The sequence below is a fragment of the Catharus ustulatus genome, chromosome 8 (assembly GCF_009819885.2).
Source record: "Catharus ustulatus isolate bCatUst1 chromosome 8, bCatUst1.pri.v2, whole genome shotgun sequence".
Taxonomy (NCBI): Eukaryota; Metazoa; Chordata; class Aves; order Passeriformes; family Turdidae; genus Catharus; species Catharus ustulatus.
The window spans coordinates 17,176,310-17,197,130 of NC_046228.1; the positions used below are offsets into that span (position 1 = coordinate 17,176,310).

The following is a 20,821-nucleotide window of genomic DNA, read 5'->3' on the forward strand; positions in this document are numbered from 1 at the left end:
ACCCAAATTGTTCCACAAAAGACTCAGGTACCTCATGTCTCAGTAGATGCCAGTGTCAACAAGTGAGTTCTCAGTGCTGAGCCCTGAGTGTTTGTTGGGTTTACAAATGATGATTCCTTGGCTGCCTTTCCTGTGACATGTGGTCCACCTGGTAGCCAGTGTGGCTAACTTCATCCTTTGGGGTACCCTGGGACAGAGACAATCCACCTCAAACTGACAGCAATGAATATTTCAGTACACAGAGCAGAACAGGCTCAATGAGAGGGATGAGCAAAGAGATGTCCTCAAATAGCCCAGACTTAGGCTCTGGAAGATGAGGCACTGCAGTTTTCTGCTCCAGAGAGAGAAGGTTATTCCAGCCAAGTGCTGCTACAGCTCGTGTCAGTGTTGACATCTCTAGCACCAATGTGAGGTTAGAGCAGAAGGAGGAGGAAGAACTTGCATTGCTGTGTTTGATACTGTGTCAAGACACCAAAAAGGTAGGCATCATTGCATTTTAAGTAATGCCTTTAATTCTAAGAGTGCCCTTCTAGTAGTTGTAGATTTTAAAAGTCTGCTTTGTTTTTTGATTTTGTCGTGAATGGCCCTGTGGACTTATCTGTGCCAAGGTTTTCTGTAAGTCTGCCTAGATTTTTTAAGTAGTGAGTGTAAGCTGATGAATGATTACATCCTCAGGTGGAATGCTGCCTAGAAAAGAAAAATTCTGCTTGCTTTCTAGTGATAATAGTCTCTTCCATCCTAAGAGCTAACTTGAAACCAAGTAGAGCAGGACTGCACTTGAAGTCCTATTTTGAACTACTTACAGCTTCTAACACTTGCTTTGCTAAAATTTTCTGCAACTGGTTGCTGTCCAAACATAATGTACGGATTTAATTCAAATCAGTTACATTTGGAAGAATCATTTCCTGCATTTAAGGGAGACAATCTATACATGACTATCTTTCTTTGAAATACATCCACAGCTGAGAGAAAAAAGTAGGAAAACAGCAATTCTTTTTGAGAAATGTTTTTGGATGTTCTGTTGGGGGTTGGCTTATAGCTGGATGAGTTAGGGAATGAAAATCACAGCTCCTGGAGGATCTGTGCATTTTTACTGCGATTATGTAGGAATGTCTTTGGATGAGAGAGGATGAAGCTGGTCTCTGCAAGACTGTTGACTTAAGCAGAACAGATCTTTTACTTTGCATCCAGCCCCCATATTCCAACTCATTAATAGTGAGTGCGAATTCATCTGTTCTCACTTACAAATAAAAAGAGACCTTAAAAAGTTGCATTGACAGCAGGTTAATAGCCTTACAGCCGTAAAGGCAAGCGCTGATAAGAGGACCTATAACCCCAGGAGTTTTCCAGGTATGTTGCTGTTCCTGGCAGTTTATATTCCCTGGGTCGCCTGATAAATTGTAACTAACAGCCTCTAAATGTGATTGTTTATCAGGATGCTTGTCCTGAGCTCCCCAAAGGCTGCCTGTGAGTACCTGTCCGTGTAACCTATTATGATGATTTGTGTGGCATTGAGCCATGTAGTTCACTGCTTTCCTTATAGCATCTTTGTGGGGTGCTCTCTACTCTATGGGTTCCTTATACCAGCGTATCTGATGTCAGACTTTTGAGTGCTGCAGGGAGATCTGAATAAAACTCCCACAAGAAGGTGCTTTCTCAGGAAAGACATCTCGGTAAAGGAACTGCGTACCTCACACAGCTCCTTGCTGATTTGCAGTTTCCCAAAGATACATAAATAGACCTAACAAAAAAAGCACAAGACATGGAGTACTGTGCAACCTCTGTCTGATGTCTCCCAGTACAGGATTATATATTTTCAAGAGCTCATGGCTGTTCCAGTTTTTCTGATGGGAGCAACAGCCATAGATTTTGCAAGATTAAAAAACAATCTTGGCAACAAACTTCATGAGGTGGTTATTCCCAACATTTCTGTAGCTAGAACAGAAGTCAAGGCTGCATTTAATGTATAGTTATTTAAAATGATAGGCTAACTTATGAGTCTGGAAAAGAAAGAAGACAAGACCATTTACAATAGCATGTTGCAGTAATTAAGGGTATTATTCATAAGCCAGTTCCTCCAAAAAGCCTCTAAACTGTTACCACCCACTCCTTCTCCTCCCTCAGCTTCACCACTTGCTTTTTCACTTGATTATGGTGATACAAAGAGTACCCTTCAGAAGGCCAAACTTCAGGACAGACATTCTGTCTTCCCTAGGCTTTCACAGGCATTCCTAACACCTACCTTCGATTGTATTTTGGCAGTCGTATAACTTAGAATCAAAGTAAATGCCTAAGTCTCAACTGATTTAATTTATCAGCGAATATTTATTAAGGTAATGCACATTCACATTGGCACGGGTGCTGCAGCACGTACTTGGGTCACAGTGCCAATTGCAGAGAGCTCAGTTTGCAGCCTGGATGTGTTGTTATGACACCGTTTTTCCATGAGTATTAAATGTAAAGCCAGCCATGCCGAGTGATCCGCCGTGCCTGCAGCGCAGTTTGGCAGGGTGGGACTTCTTGAGCTGCTGATCCCAGGGCTGAATGAAAGGAGCCAGGCTGTGCTCATCCTCAGACCCGGGAAGTGTCACCAAAGCTGTCACACAGTTTTATGGCATTGTAGGTGTCATTTAAATCTCGTGGAACGTGATTTGAGGGATCCCGTGCAAAAAACGGAGCTGGCACCGGCTCAGCACAATGACAGGCTCGGCTCTGCCAGAGAGAGGCTTCGTGCTCTCTGCAGCTCACTTCGTGTGCGAGCTCCTGTCCCCGTGGGAATCATTCATCCCCGAGATGCTGAATCCTTCCCAGGGCCGGGAAGGGGCCGGGAAGGAGCCGGGGAGGCAGCGCTCGCAGGCGCCCTGGCCCCGCTATGCCAGCCCGGGACAGGCAAGGACAGTGAGGACACAGGCAAGGACAGCCCGGGGACAGGCAGGGACAGTGAGGACACAGGCAAGGACAGCCCGGGGACAGGCAGGGACAGTGAGGACACAGGCAAGGACAGCCCGGGGACAGGCAGGGACAGTGAGGACACAGGCAAGGACAGCCCGGACACAGAGTGCCACCTGCCCGCGGGGACACGCAGGGACAACCCGGACACAGGGTGCCACCTGCCCGCGGGGACACGCAGGGACAGCCCGGACACAGGGTGCCACCTGCCCGCGGGGACACGCAAGGACAGCCGGCAGTGCCTGTGCTCCCCGCGCAGCCTCTGCCTGCCATGGCCAGCACCCAAAACAACCCCCACTGCCCAGCGTGCTCGTTTAAACAAGTTTAAAGGAATTTATGTCTGAAGAGATGTGATTGGGAAGTTTAAAAATATTGAGTTATTTCGTGATCACTATTCATTCTTGGATAAATGAGGGGATACTGTCTGGTATGAACTTAGTTGCCCCTCCACTCCCTCAAAGTAGAGAAGTAGGTGTTGTCCTTGTATCTTAGAGACAGACCTTGAACCTCAAGACCCTTTGAGACAGCCCAGATCCCGGCCATCCTTCCCATGAGCTGCAGTGACAACCATGGTCCCAACCAGCAGAACCAGGTGCCAGAGCACAGCCAGCCCCAGCAGGGACAGAGACAGGCGTACCAGGGGTCCTGCTGTGCTTCACAGCAATCTGAGGAGTATCACAGAACCTTCCCTGCACCTTCAGCTACCCCAGAGATAAGTCTGGAGAGGAATCTTCGTGTAGTTTAAGGAAAGACTAGGAAAAGACCAAGAAACACAAATCTTCAGATACTGATAATCTGGAGAATGTATCAATCCCATCACTGACTATAGGATAAATATGCAGGAAATTAAACCGGGTACTTCTGTTTCATCAGTTTCTTGTTCATGTCCCAAAGACACACACACAGGTGAGTCTAACCTGTCCTACAGCCGGTCATATGGACATCACTGCGGGGAGCTGTAAGGAGGCAGGGTCAGTGATCTCTGTGTTCGGCATGCCCCTGGGGTGTGGGATGCTCAGTGCTGTCTCTCCAAGGTCTGTGCCTTTGGTTTCCTCCTGCAGTTGCTTTTCATCACTTAATCCTCTCCTGTATTTGTTCAGGACCTATTTTTCCAACATCCCTTTTGTCACAGACATTTTTTGCTGATTGCCCACTAGGTTGAAAATAAATTGCACTATCACAGTTGCTGGAATATTGATGGATTGAGAGCCCATTGTGCAAAGTGATGGGAAAGGGCTCTCTAGCACTCTGAAAGCTTGAAAAATCTTACTTTCAGTTTGGAAGGGAATTTCAACAAAAACCACTAAAAAGCTCTTCAGAAAACACTGACTGTTGTGATTGTTCCCACATCCCTCATAATTCTCAACCACAGCTCTGTGCTAGAGGCTAGATACACATGGTGGGTATTTTTGCTCTTGCTAGCAGTGGGATAGCAGGAATGCAAGCTTCCCTTTGATGTCCAGAATCAAAGAATTGACAAACAGCAAGAGAGGGGTGTTAGTTTTGAGGTTGTATCTTCCCTCAAAATAGGAAAACTGCCTATCTCCAAGTACTCAAGTACTCTTTTCCCAGCACTCTTTTATTCCTCTCATGAATTTGTTGGTATTGTTTTCCTTTTTTCTCCTTCATACAGGAAATAAGCCTGAGCTCTCACACTTTAATATGCTTGTCATGTTATCTGTGCAGAAACATTTCTTTGTACTGAGCACTTCATTTCTCAGCCACATCTTTTCAAGAACTGGCAGCCTGCAGAATAACTTTGGAAATAATTTCTTTCATATTGCAGCAGTCCTGTATACTGGAGCTGTCTTTAACCATTCCTGTGTTCTTCTGGTACCACAATGGAATATTGATTTTGTTTCTGCCATCTTCAGGTGTTTGGTTTGCTTGCAGAGCAGCTGCACTACATTTTGCAGCATGGATCAGCAGCTGGTGTGGATGTGCAGAGCAAAACAGCCCTTGGAATTTCTAAATAAACATCTCACACGTGGTCACTTTCAATTTGCAGGGAACTTAAGTAAGATCATCCCTCTTGCCTTTTATTTCTATGTTCCTGTTCTTCTCTTGCAGTTATTTTAAAATAACAATTGTTTTGGGTGTACTATTTGCATAACAAATAGGATTGTTTTGCAAAGTTTTGGCTTCCTGAAGAGAGAACTTTTCCTTTGTAATCTGCATTTCAAAAGGTGACAAGTCATCCCCTGGGGAAGTTTCTGTTTCAGTTTTCACTTGCTTTTCTGATGTTGTGTTTCCATGAAACAGGGGAGTCTGGACTTCGGTTTCTTTTTTCTTACACAGCCCTAGTTTGAAAATTGTGTCAGAAGCAGGAGGCAATGGAAATCTGGATGTGCTACTGCAGGTCAGCAGAACTAAATCACTTTCGGTCCTTGGTCCAGGTACTCTAAGCTTGACCCAGCTCTACTCTGCACTGCTGACTGCTATGCAGACACATACAGACTCTCTGGAAAACTAAGTGCACAGTACAATCAAGCCTCCTACTTGATGCATAGTGCTCCAGTTAAGAACAAAAAATCATGACTTATGCTAATCACTAGAGCTAATAGCAGTCTGAGTTGAGCCTTGCAGACCTCTCCTAAAGTAAATGTGACTCATTGCTCAGGGATTTTTTTTAAACCATCCTTTTTATACTGAGGTTGGGGAATTCCAGTGTGAGGAAAGAAATAAATATAATTTTATTTCATGGTCAGAAATTCGTGAGGTTTGGTGGCTCCATTTTAAGATCAGTGTAGCTCAGATTGATCAGTCCCCTGCTCCACTGAAACCCTGAGAGATGGACTTCCTTCATTTCTGCTGGTCAGATGCTTCACTCAGAGAGACAATACCAGAAGCCAAGGGAAGAAAAAGTTGAAGTCAAGCATCTGCCAACACAGCTTTAAGGTATATTCATGCCTTCCTGGATGGGACATGGTACAGGCAGCAGCCCATCTACCAGGGTTTGTGAGAGCATGGAGCTCTCCTTCCTTCCTGTCTTGGCTGTGCTTCTACACAACTGCATCCTAGAAAAGATGCTCAGCCAACACCACTGCTGTGCTGCTTTTCTGAAAGGCAGATATTTTACTGTCTTATATATGTGGACCCTGGCCAAAACAGGGCAAGGAGCAGCACATTGTGACAGTGTGTGAGAGCTGTGCACAGACAGCTCACACACAGGCCATTTGCACAATGCCAAGTGTTCATCAGTCCATGGGTGCACAGTCTGGCCCATGGCTGTTAAACCATCTGACTGAGGGCTCTCCTTCAAAAAGCAGCACAGTGTGGGGATTCTGGCAATATAGTAGTGCATTAGACACTTAGAAAATGCAGCTAGATTAGAGGCTCCAAAGTGGGGTGGAAGGTTTTTGAGTGCTTAGCACAGACAGTGCTTAAGAGCTGCACATAACAAACTGGGCAACAGGTCAGGTGTGTGAAACATGTAATGAGTTCAAAGCTACATCCTGCCTTTCCTTTCAGGCTCCTGCTTGAGGCCATACACAGATTTTTAGCTGTTTCCAAAGGCCATGTACTGCCTTCCCAGGTCACTCACTCCCAGCCATGTGGCATTTTGGAGGAACTCCACGTGGCTGTGGGCACCCAGCAATGGCAGGGGTTGATTGCCAGCCTCTGGCACCCTGTGGCCAGTCCTACCTTGCCCTTTCCAGGTCCTGTGGTCAGGTGGCAGCCATGGGAGCCTACCCCACACACCCACCCACTGGTGGGCAGGCAAGAGCCAGCCCAGGTAGGTCTCTTCCAGTTTTGGCAGAGTCCTGATACTGGCTGGAGATTTTCTCTAGGGAGCTGATGACAGAGCCAAAGAAAGTAATCTTTCTTACTGTGTAACCTGGAAAAATCAAACCTTTCCAGCAAAGTGTCCCCTTCTGTTGAAAGACTTTGTCAGATGTGCACAAATGGGTGTGTGGGAGGGAAAGGCCTCACAGCAAAGCTGCCAGCACTGTACTGGTCCTTTGAATTTAGGAACTGAGTCTTCTGCACTTTGTGATGGAGGAAAGGTAAGGTTTTTTTCTTGAGAATGGTCTCCTTCATTCTGATTTGCTAACCTGAGTAAAAGCAAACCTAAACATGACATCTATATACTGCACGACAAGAAAGACAGAAGTCATGTATTATGCATTTTTTAATGAAAATAAAGTTTCATTGTATCAGTTTCTGCATTAGAAAAGTATCATACACTCTGAAGGATGCCTTCCAGAAATGATGGTCCTGTGGTGCTGCTAACTCTTCAGCTCCTATTTGTTTGAAGGCTTCTAACATTAGAAGAGGCTTACAAACATTGCTGAGAACAACAGAGATAATGATTTTTACCTTGCACTGGGAGCTTTTTCTATAGAAAACTTGCACACATATACACACAGAAGTGCTTCTATGAAAGGCAGGAATTGTATTTGCAGCAGAGTAAAACCTACACAGTAACACCTGTATTTCAAACTCATCAGGTGTAAGGCAGGTAACTTTTTTTTTCAAGTACTCTTCAAGGTACACATTTGAGATTCATAACACCAGAGTTTTCCCTTCAAAAAAAGGGGAACATCCTGCATTTTTAATGTAAGCAAAACATTACATTGATTAAATAATGCAGGACTATGCATTTAAACCATGCCTTCTCTTCAAATAATGATAACTTTTTTCGTCTTGTAATGGATCCTATTCATTACAAGCTGGAGTCTTATATTGCACCTTTTAGTAAACAAGTCATAAAACTTCTTCCAGTCCCTAACAACCAAAAAAGGCTAAAACTTTTAAAGGGAAGGATATTGCTCCAAAATTTTCAAGTATTACTTTTGCATATAATAACTTACTTGAGTACAATCAGAACTGCCAATGAAAATGCCATTTGGAAGTTTTGTTATTTATATTAGAAAAATATTCATTCAGAAATAATGTTCAAATTACTCTGCTCTAGGTCTCTTCCAAACTACCACTATAGGCTTTACTTAGCTCAGCACTATCATTGTAAGAGTTTCTGCCCTCTTGAGTGCAAGTTTTGCTTTGTCCAGTGTCCTGAGAGCTGGAAATAGCTGCCTTCAGTTTTTCCTCAATTTTATCAGCTACAGCACACATTTTTAACTCTCTCAGGCTGCTTATTAGGGTTCCATAGGCTCCCTTCATCCCATGACTCATATACCAGACTCGAAGCAGCCTAATCTTCTGTTCAGATGAATCTCCAGGACAATCCTGAATGTTTTGGTCTATGACAGGCTCAGATAGACGGTGGTGACGAACAAATTTCTTGACTTCTGCAAGTGTCATCTCTGCCACAATAGCAGGAATGTGGCTGCTCAGGTCAGTATCTAGGGGCATGAAAGGAAATGAATGCACCTGGCACTTGTATATTACTGGGTTTTATCACCTGCACTCAGATTTGATACTTCTCCTATCCAAACCAGATTAAGTTTCAGGTATTTGTGACTTGGTATGGTTTATCTGTGACGTTTTACAATACATGGCAGATCTGTTTTCACATGTTCCTGCCAAATGCAATGCATTTCCAAGATTTAGGCTTGCATCAATATTGCTTCCTACCACCTAAAACAGAGTACCAGTTCCCTCTGTAACCTTCTCTCTGTCATTGGAGTGTGGTCACCTCTCACGTTTTTCTCAAAGTAGCGTTGGGAGAGGTCCTGAAACAGGACAGGTCTCCTGTTGTGATATAGGAGCTTGTATTTTTCTCCTATTGTGTATCACTCCTGAGGATTTTCCCCTGAACAAAATGTGGGTTTGTGACTCTTCCATCCCACTGTGGGACTACTCCCTCACCATAATTATCCACAGTTATAGAAACACAGTTTGCTGTTTCCTAGTGTCTGTACCACATGCAGAACCGAAATTCACGGTATCTGCTGAGTAACTGCTCCCCATACAACAGAAATCCCTCCTGAGGCAAGACTTCCATGATGCCACTAAGTGCTTTGATGAGCATTATATGAACTGCTGCTTTAGTAAGAGTTCACTTTTGTGCTGGAATGACAGGTCTGGACAGTGGCAAAGTCTACACAAAAATACTCTTGTTTTTGTTTTTGGTTTTTTGTTTAGGGCTTATGTATCTGTATCTCTGTTTTTTCTTTCCACTGAATTTTGAGAAATTACTTGTCTCTTACCTATGTCTATGAGAGGTACATGCTCCTGAAAAAAAGAAAAAATCAAGAGAGAAATAAGTAGAAACAAGCAGGTAAATAAGAGGATAAATAAATTTCATTATATTTCTCTAATTTTCTTTCAGTTTAATCCATGGTTCCTGTTTTATGAGTAAGAGAGTCAGATCAGACAGACTGACCCTTTTTGACCTGGGTAAGTTTGTGGAAACAATTCACAATTGCTATTGCCTAAAATTATGCATGGGGACAGGAATATCCTGGAGTAGTGGAGGCCTGGTGATTTATGAAGTTTTGATCGTGCTCTTAGGATGTGACACATCTTAGGATGTGACTTAGGAAGCATTCCAACAATCCTGAAGAAGTAATACAAGACTTCTCTTACTTCTTCCTAAAGAGTCCTGGTGGTGAGATTTAGTTCATTCATGTCATAGAAGAGAGGCACACAAATGTCTGAGGACACCCAGTGCAATTGAAATAGAAAGAAGTTCTTTGCATAAAGCGGAGTTTTTTATGATCAAAACAACAATACTTACAAAAGGCTCTGGTTTGTAAACACTTGGGTGCCCATTGATTGTAAGATCTTTCCGTCTTCTCTTGCCTGAAACGAAAAAAAGCATTTTTAAAATCCAGGGCAGGATATCTCCTTTGGACTTCAAGAATATAAAATTGTATTTGAATAAGCATTTGAATATCTCATTCAGGGTACAATAAGTAGGAATCACTTACGCCAGCATATTACTCCAGTAATTGCTATTGCTAGCAGTGGTACCAGAACTACCACAGTTACCACCACCAGAGTTGTTGTTTCTGTTGGAACATTGGAAAATTTGCATGAAAGTTAATTCACAAAATGCAATACAGCAGCACACCAAATTTTACACAAGACTGTGTCAGATTTTAAAAGCCATCCTATTTTTTTCCGAATGACAAAAACCAGATATGTTAAAGATGTATCTGTTGTGAGTTGCCCCTAAAAAGGAGCAACAGCTCCCACACCTGCACAGTGATAGAGAGAAAATCATGCTCTGCAGGTCAGTACAGGGCCCAGTAGGACTAATGCCCTGAGCTGTCAGGAATCACTAGGGCCAGTGTGTATCGCAGACAATTGCAATTGCCTCTCAAAACACAGCACATGATAGACCTTGGTACATTTTAAAATGGTACCTTTTGTTCCACATACAGTGTCTGAAGATGGAGTACATTGTTTTTCAATCACACCGCTTTCACATCTGCAGAAAATATGAACACAAATTATTAGGGGATTTTTTTCTCTCTTAAGCTGTTAAGAGAGTAAATCAAAATTTTCTAAGATGTTTTATCAGCAAAATATTTCATATTTTGGTTTCATATCCCAAACCCCTGATTGTGAGGTTTGGAATTTAATAGGTAAGAAATTGGCATGGAAATTTGTGGCAGTGGGAAAACATATGAAATTATTTTTCAATGTGACACTAGATCACACAAAGGCAACAGGAAAGCTCAGACACACTTTTTATTATTTTATTACACCTCTTGAAAAGCATATACAGACTCAGTGGATATGTAAGTTTTTCTGCGTGCCTTTGGAAAACCTTCATGGCTGCAAATTGAGTTGATTGAACTCAGTCAGCTGAGGTGCAAAGGAAAAATTAGTCTGCTTTCTCTGAGGTTATAGATTACCTTAGTCTCTGTCTTGAAACCAGCTGGAAAAAATGTGATTACATATTAACAATGTCATATGTAGTGATGAAGGCATAAACTTACATGGTACATTGATGGCAATGGTCACATGTTACAGAACTGCAGTAATAGTTCTTTGCACAGGTACATCGTGTGTTGTTTTCTGGGGTACAGTTCTGTGCAACCTCCCAACCTAAAAATAGATTTCATTAAGTATATTACTTTGAAAAAGCAGGTTTCTGCCCACAAAGTCTTGTCCTCAGACTTGCTGCTAGCTCCACCTCTGCTGGCTTAACTTTGTAATACCCAGGCAGAGCTCTTCGAAGGAGCGCTGGGAATACGGAGTAGTCAGAGAGACCTCTGCTGGAGGAGTCAGAAAACTCATCACACAACACAGCTCTCGGCAGAAGAGCACTCATTCAGCACAGCCAAATCCCAACTCTTTTTCCCATTCAGAAGTGTAAAGCCAGAAGGAAGATCACATAGCCAATCTCCCCACTTGATAATGGAAATGTGTTCTTTGCACTCCCTGACAGACAACAAGTTTTTCCTTTTCTTGAAGACCTGCAATGATGAGGTCTCTTTTCTTTGGCTAACATACCCATGTTAAGCATTCTTCTTAAGAATTAAAACAAATTATTAATTTTCTCCTATCAGTTTATTATGATGATGCTACCTCTGTCTATAAAAAAAAATACTTCTGCATTAAAAATTACTGTATCTACCTGCTATGAAAGGTAGCTACATATCTACCTATTTTCATAGGCATATTAAAAATAGAACAAATTTTTGAGTTCCTACATTTGGTGCTCTGCTGTAATTTGAAACTACTTTATGTTTCAAACTTGGAAGAAGCTCTACTGTGAAATCAGTGCTGAAGTAAGTCACAGAAATAATGAACATGAATGATCATAAGAATGGTTCACATGTAACTTCAGTGGTAATTTTCCTCTTGCCCGTTGTCAGTCTACTGACTTTTTTTCAACTACATTACTGTCCACAGAATATTGTGACTAGCCATCCCATTACCCTTTTCCTCCCTTCTGTTTAAATAATTGTGACACCATATAAAATACTGAATTGTTTTGTTCTTACCAATTTCAGCACCCATGCAAAAATGCTTATTATAGTAGCAAATGAGAGGAGAGTTTTCTAACCATATTGAGGTCTTAAAGGAAGGGGAGAGCACTAGAGATTGATACTTCAACAGATGATCAGAGTACAACCATATTTGAGTTGAGAACTGTCTCTCCATTCACTAAACTTGCTTTTGGGTATGAGGAATGAAGAACTATAATTCTCTAAATTCAAGTAGAGCAGATCTACAGAACACCTGGTGGAAGGAGATAAGTTTAATGGATTAAAAAAATATATATATCTGTGATGTGTATTTATGCAACAGGTAGTGAATTTCTGCTGTCACCCAGCAGGTTCATGAACAAAAAGGGCTCATAAATAGAAATGACTAGGTAGGGACAGATCTTCTAATGTCCTTTCCCTCAGCTGTGGATGCTGACAGACCACAGAAAGCAGATAGGTTTGTCTGTGTTATCTCTAAAGAGCACCTCTTGCCTCCACTGCTGAATGCAGAATGCAGGGGTAGGGGGGCCACTGGTCTGCCCCAGCAGGGCTTGCCTTACAGTCTTACACATCTATCCCACACAGCATCTTCAGTGTTCCAAAAGACATCAATGTTAAATAATATTATTAATTATGTGAAAGATTACAAAAGAAACCATCACCACTGATACCCCTGTTTTAAATAGGGGTAAGAAGACGAGGGAGAATTTGCTTTCTTTGACTCAAACCAGTTTGTACAGTGTCTGATTTGCAAGGACTTTGGCTAAGCAAAGGCAGATATAAGGAGAAATAATGGCCCAACTATTTTGCTTCCTACTTTGTGCTCGATGAAAACGAACTGGAGGATGAACTTATTACTTTCTCACAATTTCATTCATGTTCTACCACTAAAAGTTTTGAATCTACATGCTGATCCACGATTAAGGTATTGTGGAGATTTTCAGTGGAATCCTGTATGAAAGAAGAGTCATTGCTCTCGTTGCTATTTCTATAGACATACCAAATTTGCTGTCACAGAATTTGCATCTCAAACACTCGTCCAAGTCATTGTCGTGATCTATGTATTCCTTTCCTTTCTCACATGGAACACAGTGTTTGTTAATATCTGTTGGGCAGGAGACATTTTTAACAGAACCTGTAGAGACAGAAAACCAAAAATTTAGAGAGAAGCCACCAGCTCTATGACTAACATCAGAATTTCATTTTTAATCCCTAGTACTTTTTGATTCCAAATATGGAATGTATATTCTTTGTGCATGTGTAGATGCACTTCAGGAATGTAGTATACACAACATTTGATTATCCTCCAATTTAATACTGAAGGAGAACACACCAAACAAAACTACATGAAAAATTGGAAAACCCATGAATGTATGGAATCTTGTAGGCAAAAGCATGTGTTTTCACTTTTTCAACCTCTTTCAAATATATGTATGTTAGCTCTTGGCATGTTACGAGAGAACTCTCTAAGTGAGAAATTATTGGTGCACTGAGCTCAGGAAATATCTTTGAAGTGGCTTATGTCTTGTAACAAAAAAAGATAGAGCTGGAATGAAGCACTGCATCCAGGAAACCACCTCATGCCACTTCAGTACCCCAGCACAGAGCAGTTGTGCATGCTGTGGTGTCCCCTGTTAGCGACTTCTCCCCACAGTCATACTCACCACTTTTACACTTCTTGCAACACTGAGTACCTAACAGGTAATCACTCCCATTGCACGGAGCGTCCCTCCTGGAAATGATCCTCCTGTGGTGTGTTACTAGAGGTTCAGTATGATTTTTGCACTGTGTTTCAATAATTGAGACAGCCACCTAGAAGAGAACAGAAAATTAGACAAAAAAACTGTTTAGGACTCTAGGTGTGTTTTATACTACCAGAATCACATTAATAGTGTTACTCTATAACTAAACATACTGATATTTACTCCCTTATTGAAACTGTTCATTACTTTAGATTTAATGGACGATGAGGGCCATATTAAATATTAATATATATTAATTTAAATAAAGATTACATTATATTAATTAAACATTAATAATATTTAATCATTATTAGTCATGTTAACGATTTATTAATAATTATTTAATATTTATTATTAACTTATACTAAATAAATGTTGAAGTCATGAACTCTACCACTACAGGCACTCTCCTTTCAAATTAATTTAAAATAGATCCATTTCTTTGATTTTTTTTTGCACTGTAAAGTTAAATTGCATAGTTCTTGGGGTTTTTTGTTTGTTTGTTTGTTTGTTTTTATTTCTGTCATTAGGCAGTAGAGTTTTACTAGTGGTCCCTGACCTGCCTCTTTTAATGATGATAATAAAGCACTGTGGCCCAGAAGGCCAAACCATGGTGTTTTATTATTTTCAAAGAAGGAAGAAGAATGATAAGGATAAATCTGGTATAGTTTGCCTTCTTCTCAGCAACATTTTCTGGGGAATTCTATATTTACTCTGCATTATGAGATGTCTATATAATGGAGCTATGGATGCTGACCCTAATTCCAGTTAGATGTAGAAAACTCTTTATGTTAAATTACTGAAAAATCCTTTTGGTTATCAAACTGGGCTCTCAAGGGAAGGAAATGTTATCTGTAGCTAACTAACTGATGTAACCAATTGCCTTCTACAGGTAGCCACTTCTTTTGATCCTCTAGCTTATTCACAAGTAAGAAAGTGGAAAGAATTTTATTTCTTAGCATCTCTCTATTTAAAATGTATATAATGTTACTGGACTGAAAATAAGAAGGCCTTTCTTTGCACCTGGAGGTGAAGCTCCAGCTGCTGAAAGAGCATAATTAGCACTGGAGGAACTCTGGGTACGGATGCTCAGCCCATCACTCCCCCAGTTTGCTGCTCTTCCTTTGCTGCCTAAGCTTTCAGGGTGCTCTCCTCTGAATCCCAGTGTAATGATGTTAAAAAATTGAAGTCTCCACGGAAGCTTTCAAATGGAAGTGTCAAATTAGTGTAATTTGTTTTCTTTCTGCCTAGAAGAACTGTCTCACTAAACACTGGATTAGAAAGTCCAATTAAAAAGTAATTACTTAAATATAGTCAAGGATATACGACCAGTCTGGTTTGGTTTTTCCTAAAGCAGTGTGAAGAAAATGTCCAGAGAATCATGTAGAAAATAGGATATAATCAAAGAAGGAAACATATTTCTAAATGACTAATAGCAGTGAAGCTTAGCTGATTTTACTAAATGCCCATAAACATAGTGTGTGCAGAGATAGACATTCCTTTACATGGACAAAGCTCTCTGACTCTTGTTTATGCTTTTATACAAATGAGCTATGCTGGTATGAGGGGCTACAGAAACACAACATTTTTAGATGGGTGCCTTCTGCTCCTGCTCACAGAGATGAACTTCCTGGTACACTTACAAGAAGTGGGGGTCACTTCTCAGAATTTGACACTTAAGCAGCACCAAACACATTGGTTCTGCTTGCAGGGACGTCTTACAATGTCTCCCTGTAGAAGGAATAATGATAAAACTGAAGACTTTTTTTCAAAGCAACATCCTAATTTTTTCAAATTTTTTTTCCTCCAGGATTTGCATGCTCTTGAAAGCAATCCATTTGCTATTTACAAATTTTGCTGTGTCTTACAGGGAAAAAAAAGCCAGAAAAGAGTCAAGAGTCTTTTAGCTTCCTGTGCACACCTTAGTTGCTTTTTCTGTTGTCACTGAGCAGTAATCACTACTATTGAAAAGGAAGCAGTTTAGGGGCTTTTATACAGGCAGGGATGATAGGTGCTTTTTTGTGACACATGCACTCAAGCAGTGGTTGTATGTTTTCAGCCCAGAATGACTCACAGAGGCTCTCTCTTAACCTAAATAAAAATAGCTTTTGTATCTAAACTGAAGACTTAGATTGCACTAAGGCAGATAATGGGAATAAGATCAATCAGTTGGGAACATCTGCATGTAGCAGAACCCATAAAAATGATCAAATGAACCCAAAGTTTCTGGTTTCTCTGCATTTGCATTGCCCAGACAGTGAAAAGGGTTTTCTACCTGCTCCCTCTCCTTCATTCCAACAGTTTCCTCCAAAATGCTTTCACCAACAGGTATTTACTAAAGACACTTTTATGAAACCTGTTCTCATCTGCATTTCCAGGGCACAGTGACAAGAACTTTAATTTCTTTGAATACTCGTGTTGTTTTGGGATTCTCAGGCCTCTAGTTCTTCCTCTATCAAAGTATTCTTCACAACATGTCAATCTATTTCAACAGAAAAGCTTCTGCAAGACACAGCTTATGGGTATGTAATTTCAGCTTTGGAAGTGTGTGAACATGTAATTTGCATACAGGACTTTTTAAAACTTTACAATGTTAACCCTGAGAGAAAAAAAAAATCTCTGTTATCTTTATAATACAGATAGATAAAAGATAAAGATAAATCTCTGTTATCTTTATAATACATTTTATTTTTAGTAAGCCACTTCTCCCATTTCTAATCTATAAATGCTCATAAATGAGAAGACTGATGGCCACAGCACGTGGCCTTTTTTTTCCACTCCACATTTGTTACATGGACCAAGGTGTGTGAGCTCATCAGGGGCTTTCTAAGTGTTAAAAAAGGAGGAGGGGGGATTTTTCTTGCTGTTTTTTTTTTTCCTTGTGGAAGTTGAGTTGCTAGAACTAGCTCCATTTTAATATGCTTTTCTCTCTAATTAATCTCCCTTGTATTAACTCTGTCAGGATGGCCTTTTCAAAGAGTAATTTCACTCAAAGAAATATCTTTAAAGGATTCTCTAATCCAATTCTTTCACTATGACAAGAAATTTCTGCTTCCAAAACCTCCAGTACCATTTTTCCTCCAATTCCTTTTTTTCCTCCCATCAAGACTGAATCTCATATCTAGCACTAAAATAACCTCTCAAAATAGTATTTCACATTCTAAAATCTTTTTGAAAAAGAGCAAAAATAATCCAGTTCCATCTTTTAAAGCCCAACAATAGGAGTTGGGATTTCCCCACAACTAAGAGCACCCTGAGCTTCTTAAATTCTGAAGGAAATGTGTGTGTTTAGTGCCTGTGAGAGCGAATAGCCTCAGACTGTCCAGCACCTTAAACACTCACCGTTCAAATTCAATCCATTATCTTTTCAAATCTCAGTTGACTCAAATGCAAATTGCAACAACATATTGGGGCTGGAAGCTGTATGATTGGTTATTTTTTGGTGTTTTGCTTTTTAGAAGTATGGTATTATTGAGCACCTAGTAAATACTACAGCTATTTAGAGAGTTGGGAGTGATATTAACAGCTCTGACCTCACTTTTTTGAGGCTAAGCCTGAATTAGAGCTTGATCAATAGAAATCTTGCAACTCTCCCCCTTTTCCTTTTTGTAACACAAAATGGTTTTCTTATGACTTTCTCTTTGCTCAGCGAGTTACTGCAAAGATAAAAGTGGTTACTGAGGAAACATGCTCAGACATGTTTCCAGAACTGGGCCCCTTATACTTCTCACTTGAGTCTTGGGTCACCCCAACATTTTATGGCTGTTTATTCATGTACACATAAATGTGTGTATTAGTTTTACATGATCTGAGCAGGAAAGGCCAGTGCAGCAATGTAGGAGCCTTGTTTTCAAAGGTACATCCTCTGAACTTACAGAAAACTGCCTGCTCTGTAGTCATACCATAATTACAAAATATTTACCTGACAGCTCACTCTGTGGCCTACTCCTTTAGAGTGCTGTCTTGAGGTGATTTTCTGCTGGTACTCGATTCCCCAATGGCCTGCTGTGTGCCCAGAGAGGTTCAGGATGAACCAGGAGCCCGGGAACCCCAGCGCATCTCTCTGGTGTGCTTCGGGCTGTGACTCGGATTGTCAGCTCACTGCCTTTGTTCAATTTGTATTCCTGCTTGCTCAGGCAAGAAGCTTTCTTTTGTCTTTCCCCACCTTTTCCCCTGGACTTCAGTAGAGATCCTTCAGTTGTTTCTTTTTGGTGTTTTTGGTTTTTTATTTTTCCACTTGACTGTTTCGGCTTGCAGTCCAGCGAGCCTACGGGGGCGGTGGGAAAGACCCGGGCCAGCAAAAGAAAGGACACTAAAACCACCAGTTTCACCTGCTGTGAGGAGCAGACCAATGCCAGAAGCTCAACAGGTTCCAATCCACTTTTTGCCTGAGCTGCTGTGCTCAGGGAGCATCTTCGCTGGGTGGGGGGCGTGGGGTATAAAATTCAATTTTTTTCTTTCTGGTGCCTTGTGTGTACCTTGCTTTGTTAATAAACAGGGTTTTGTTTTTTTTTTTTTTTCACTTTCACCCTCTAGCATTATTTTCTCACATTAAAAAAAAAGGGATATTGGAGCTCTTCTCTTTAAAGCAAATATTAATTCCAGAGCATTTTCTCCTAAAATTTGTCTCTAAACTAAGACAAGTGTGTCTCTCAGTGGTATGTAGTTTTGTAGCTTTTTCTACACGGAGAACACAGATGTTTTCTAACTTCATAGACCATTGCTATTTTGGCCTGACTATGCCTAAATCTTCTTTCACTTAAGTCCAGTGTGGAGTTCCTCACAAAACTGAGGTCTCATTCAACAAACTGTTTTCATGTTCTGGTTTAACAAAATAATATGCCAAACTCTGACCAGGTTTGCTATTTTATAAGTAGTGAAACAACATGCTAATTAAAACAAATAACTTTTTAAAAATAGAAGTTATGTAGGAATGCTACAGTCTTTCTAAGGTACACTGAAATTTGGAAACAATTGGAAACTAAGAACAGAAATTATATATTCTCTGAAGCACTGTTACAAAAGAAAGTGTTTTTAATCTTAATATGTATTCTGAATAGTTCCAACATATTGTGCTACGTCACTAGCTGGCTGATCCTCTACAGGAACAGGTAACACACACTTCAATCAGCAGATGAAAATCTTTCTTTGTATTTAATTATGCTTTAATGATTTGTGCAGGGGCATGGATAGAACTCTCTGAAATACTTTAAATAATTTACTACTGGTTATGCAGTTTATCAGTTAATCACAATTTGGATGGTTTATACATTAAGACTTGATTTTAACCTGACAAACTGTGTTTGTTAGCAATAAAACCCCATGGTGAAGAGACTTCGAAGGTGAGCTCCAGCGAGCTGTCTCTGACACAGGAGATTGGGGACTGGGGAAGCAATGTGCACTGCACCCAGGGCTGTGCTGTGCCAGGGCTCACGGCCACTGCCCCATCCCCTCCCCAGCCCTGGCAAGGGGGGCACACTGAGCCAGGGCATCCACACCTCCCTAGATCTGCCTGCAGCTTCCTGCCACTACAGCTCTTGGGCAAAGCACCTGTACCATTGCAGATCCCTGTTCTGTACCAGTGCAGATCCCTGTTCTGTACCAGTGCAGATCCCTGTGCTGTACCAGTGCAGATCCCTGTGCTGTACCAGTGCAGATCCCTGCTCTGTACCAGTGCAGATCCCTGTGCTGTACCAGTGCAGATCCCTGTGCTGTACCATTGCAGATCCCTGCCCTGTACCAGTGCAGATCCCTGTGCTGTACCAGTGCAGATCCCTGCCCTGTACCAGTGCAGATTCCTGTTCTGTACCAGTGCAGATCCCTGTTCTGTACCATTGCAGATCCCTGTGCTGTACCATTGCAGATCCCTGTGCTGTACCAGTGCAGATCCCTGTTCTGTACCAGTGCAGATCCCTGCCCTGTACCAGTGCAGATTCCTGTTCTGTACCAGTGCAGATCCCTGACCTGTACCAGTGCAGATTCCTGTTCTGTACCAGTGCAGATCCCTGTTCTGTACCATTGCAGATCCCTGTGCTGTACCATTGCAGATCCCTGTGCTGTACCAGTGCAGATCCCTGTTCTGTACCAGTGCAGATCCCTGCGCTGTACAAGTGCAGATTCCTGTTCTGTACCAGTGCAGATCCCTGACCTGTACCAATGCAGATCCCTGTGCTGTACCAACGCAGATCCCTGTGCTGGCCACTGACACACTTCTTTACTTTTCCCGATGGCAGCCGTTCATTATGGATATTTGTGCAGGAAACTTTACTGATGGGTGAGACAGGAGAGCGAAGCTCTCAGCAGCCACACGCACTCACTTGTGCGCACAGGGCATGGTTCAGGGAAGGGAAGGCCCTGCCCTATTGCTTCCAGTAAATGCTGCACACTGGCGCCAGGCTTGGACTATTCCTCGAGCTTCTCCCGGGTCACTGTAAGAGGCTCAAACTCCTTCCCCGCGGGTATTTGCTGTTGTGTTGCTTTCCCAGCTCGCAGCTGGATCCGCTGAGGTGAGGCGCAGGTCGGCTCCCACCGAGCCCGGTTTTAGCCCGGGCAGGTCCCGCAGGGTCCCGGCAGAGCGGGGACGGTCCCAGCTGCCTCGCCCGTCCGTCCGGTCGCTATGGGTGGCTGCGGACCGGGGCCAGTGCCAGCTATCCCTGGCTCCCCCCACCTACAGCTCACGATCCGACCTGCATCCACCCCCCTTCTCTTCCGTCCGCTCTTACACAACATGGACTTAGCACCCTTCAGAAGTGCCTAAACGTGAGTTATTTCCACTCAAAACGTGGCCTAAGGAACGGACTGAAATGCCGGCAGCATTTGGCACGCCCGGCGGTGCCGCACTGTGTCCCGCCGCCGCCCGGGGCCGGCCCCGCCGCCCGCCCGCTGCCCCGCCCGGACGGACACTTACGAGGAGCAGGGCGAGGAGGCCCCGGGCCGCGCCGCCGCTGTCCCGCACCTTCCGCATGCCTCCGCTGCCCAGCGCTGCCCGCACCTTCCGGAGGCACAACCCGCGCTGCCCTGGCCCGTGCTCGCCCGTCCCGGCCCGCCCCGGGCTGGGCGGGGCCGCCGTGTGCCCGGGGAGCGCCGGTCCGGGACAGCGCCGGGCTCCGCGCCCCGCGGTGGCAGCGAGCCAGGGGCGGACATCCCGCTCGGGTGTCCCGGGACCGCGGTGCCTGGTCGGGAACACGCACTCGGCAGCTCGTTCATGCCAGGCACGGCCCCGGGGCCGCCAAGCCAGCAGCCTTGGTGCTGGGAATGAGGCATCCGATTCCTGTGCTTCGC

General features: G+C 42.7%; 1 protein-coding gene across 1 annotated transcript; it reads right to left on the reverse strand.

Annotated features, from left to right (window-relative positions):
• Positions 1-7,068: 7,068 nt before the first annotated feature.
• FAS (Fas cell surface death receptor) lies at positions 7,069-20,572 on the reverse strand. The gene is made up of 9 exons (XM_033065463.1): positions 20,448-20,572; positions 13,463-13,610; positions 12,799-12,933; positions 10,803-10,911; positions 10,224-10,288; positions 9,786-9,866; positions 9,593-9,657; positions 9,063-9,087; positions 7,069-8,255 (listed from the first exon to the last, which is right to left on the reverse strand). The coding sequence occupies exons 1-9, from the start codon at positions 20,502-20,504 to the stop codon at positions 7,864-7,866; spliced, it is 1,077 nt and encodes a 358-aa protein (XP_032921354.1). The 5' UTR covers positions 20,505-20,572; the 3' UTR covers positions 7,069-7,863.
• Positions 20,573-20,821: the final 249 nt, after the last annotated feature.

Excerpts from the sequence above, each read along its gene's own strand:
- FAS (XM_033065463.1), bottom strand. The coding sequence starts at position 20,504 with ATGCGGAAGGTGCGGGACAGCGGCGGCGCGGCCCGGGGCCTCCTCGCC. Across the intron at positions 10,912-12,798 it reads ATTCTGTGACAGCAAATTTG|GTTGGGAGGTTGCACAGAAC; the intron begins GTATGTCTATAG and ends ATCTATTTTTAG. Across the intron at positions 9,658-9,785 it reads TACTGGAGTAATATGCTGGC|GCAAGAGAAGACGGAAAGAT; the intron begins GTAAGTGATTCC and ends TTTTCGTTTCAG.